Raw genomic sequence first — 2658 nt, 5'->3', positions numbered from 1 at the left:
CAGGGTCAACGTCAGGGTCAACCTCGACCCGACGACCTTAACTCTGCCCGACGTGTAATACTGGAGGATACCTATAGAGGGCGCCAGAGAGCTCGGGCAGCTTACAACTACCCGATGTGTGGGATGTGAACTACGAACTGGACACGCTCGAGGAGGTCATTGTTGTGTTAGGGTGACCACACGTCCTGATTTGACCGGGACCGTCCTGTTTTCAAGCTCTGTGTCCCGAGGTCCCCACAAATATCTATAAACGATAACACGTCCCGGTTTTGAAAAGTCCCTGTCCTGGTTTTAACCAAAACAACACACCATGCTAACATCACTGATTTGTCTATATTATCAAAACTGTTGCTGTGCTAACCGATAAAAAAACATCACTAATGCATCACGAGGTAAAGCTCAACCCTGATTGGTCCGTTCATGTGTCAATCATTGTCACTGTTGCTTAGCTAGCCTAGCTTATCATGCTAACAGGAGCTACTGCGTAACAACAGGTAGCTCATGGTATGCTAAGCTAGTGTTTGAGTCCAATAGTGCCTCATTATTTCTGGTCCTCATTGTACTTCAGCAGTGTCCCATGAATCTGAGAGTTATTATAAAGATGTGTTTGTGTTGTAGCTGCAGAAACAGAGGCAGCACGCGGCTCTGATGAAGGCGGTCCTGACCAGCGAAGTCGACGTCAATGCCGTCGACTACGTGAGTGAACTTGATTCCATTTCTCTGATAATCTTGATTTTGCCTCGGCCTCTGTCCTCGATGACTGGACTTCATACTTTGTGTATTTCATGCGTTCTTTGTTTTGTGAGCAGAAAGGAAACACAGCTCTTCATTACGTCTGTCAGAGGAAAAACCATCGTGTGGTTCCTCTGCTGCTGGAAAGGAACGCCAACGCCAACATTAGAAATAAAGTAAGTCAAAAAATATACAGAGAAAACAAACGCTCCTCTGCGGTATGATGAGAAGAAGTGTTCAGTGTGAACCCTGACCTCCTCATCATCGTCTTCTTCTACAGGACGGAGAAACGCCGCTGGACATCGCCACCAGGCTGAAGTTTAAAAAGATCATTATCCTGCTGAAGAAGACACACTGACAGGAAATCAACGTCACTGTCAATCTTATTTTATTGTCTCAAATGTTACTGCAGAAAGATTTCAATGTGTAGAAAAACAGAGCTAACACTTAATTAAAGGAGCAGTATGTAACTCTGCCCCCTAGTGTTTAAAATGTGTACTGCAGTCTAGATTCTAAACATCAGAGGCTTTTTAGGTCGGGTACAATCACTTCTATCTGAACCACTTCTCTTGCCCGCTTCCATCGCTGCAACACCTGTTGACCTGATAACTGCTCTCATATCTGACAAACCGAGGGGCGTCCAACAGTGTTTAAGATCAAGACAAACAGCAGACATACTGTCACAAACAGAGCTATGCTAACATTTACCTTAAGTCTTTGTGCTACGCTAGGCTAACAATTGGTCACTGGTCTTGTTTTTTTTGTGTGTTTTGAGATAAGAGAGGAGTTTACTTCTGTGTCAGTTTGCACACCATGTTTCCACTGCATCAGAGCAAGAAACCTTTAATATAATGTTTCTCAGGCTATTTTATTCACCCCCAATCAACAAGCACTTTTTTGAAGTTACAAAAGGGCTAATTACGGCCCGAGTTAAGCTTTAAAGGTCTCATATTATTCTCCTTTTCAGTAAATTTAAATAAGTCTCAGAGCTCCCAAAACATGTCTGTGAAGATTCTTTGAGCCATTATTGGTAATTCTGTTTGTTGGAATGACCACTGGGTGGCACTGTGAGCCCAGGGAGCTAAATGGTATTTAAAAGATGCTGATTAGCAGCAGGTGTTGTGCACAATTGGAGGTCAATGGTTTTTGACTGTGGCACATTGTGTCAAGACCATAAAAAGCATTTAATTATGTGTTTTGAGTAACCAGATATTTTGATGTTATAAATTAATTGATTGACATATCCAACATGAGCTTTATGAACCCCTCTATTTCAGCCCTGCTCAGAACAGGCTGTTTCTGTGTCTGTACCTTTAAATATGTAAATGAGCTGTGTCTGACCACGCCCCCTCTCTGGAAGGGCTTGGGTGTACTCTGTGCTTTCTCGCTCCATGTCCTATTGTTTACGATGAAAAGGCAGGTTAGAGAAACATGGTGGATTTTGTATATGTGACCTTTAAAGTAAAGCCGTGAAGAAGATGTGCCAGCGATTTTCTATCTGTGTCTCTGAGAGAGAGAAAAAGTAAAAAGGTGTAAATGAACATTTCAAATGACAGCTTTATGTGTCTGATTTGTTAATCAAATATATAAACAACAAACAAGTCTGTTCGATAATTGAGATTTATTTATGAAGTTTGATTAAAATCAGTTTCACGTTCAACACATCAGATGAAACAGAAAATAAAATGCATTGCTGATATTATTTTAAAGCCACAGTCGGTGATCTTAATGTATAGAAACATTAGCCCCGCCCACCTCAAATCAACCTGCGTGATTGGATGCTACTGTCCTTTCAAATGACTGACAGGTCTTTATATCAACATAACTATATATATGGTGGTGTCGTTTAAAGGCGTATCATTGTTTTTGATTGCTACCGTTAGCAAACTACCATGCTAATGCTAACTTTAGCATTCTTCTAACTTG

At 41.5% G+C, this 2658-nt stretch overlaps 1 protein-coding gene across 1 annotated transcript in view; it reads left to right on the top strand.

Moving 5' to 3' along the window:
- The window catches only part of ankrd22 (ankyrin repeat domain 22), a 7266-nt gene extending 5054 nt beyond the window's left edge, over window positions 1-2212 (top strand). The window contains exons 4-6 of the mRNA XM_061029174.1: window positions 619-696; window positions 810-908; window positions 1013-2212. Coding sequence (XP_060885157.1) covers window positions 619-696; window positions 810-908; window positions 1013-1090 — 255 coding nt within the window. The 3' untranslated portion in view covers window positions 1091-2212. The remainder of the gene's footprint in view (window positions 1-618; window positions 697-809; window positions 909-1012) is intronic.
- The last annotated feature ends 446 nt before the right edge of the window (window positions 2213-2658 follow it).

Source organism: Labrus mixtus, chromosome 21 (assembly GCF_963584025.1).
Source record: "Labrus mixtus chromosome 21, fLabMix1.1, whole genome shotgun sequence".
Classification (NCBI taxonomy): domain Eukaryota; kingdom Metazoa; phylum Chordata; class Actinopteri; order Labriformes; family Labridae; genus Labrus; species Labrus mixtus.
This window is presented reverse-complemented; position numbering and strand designations above follow the sequence as displayed.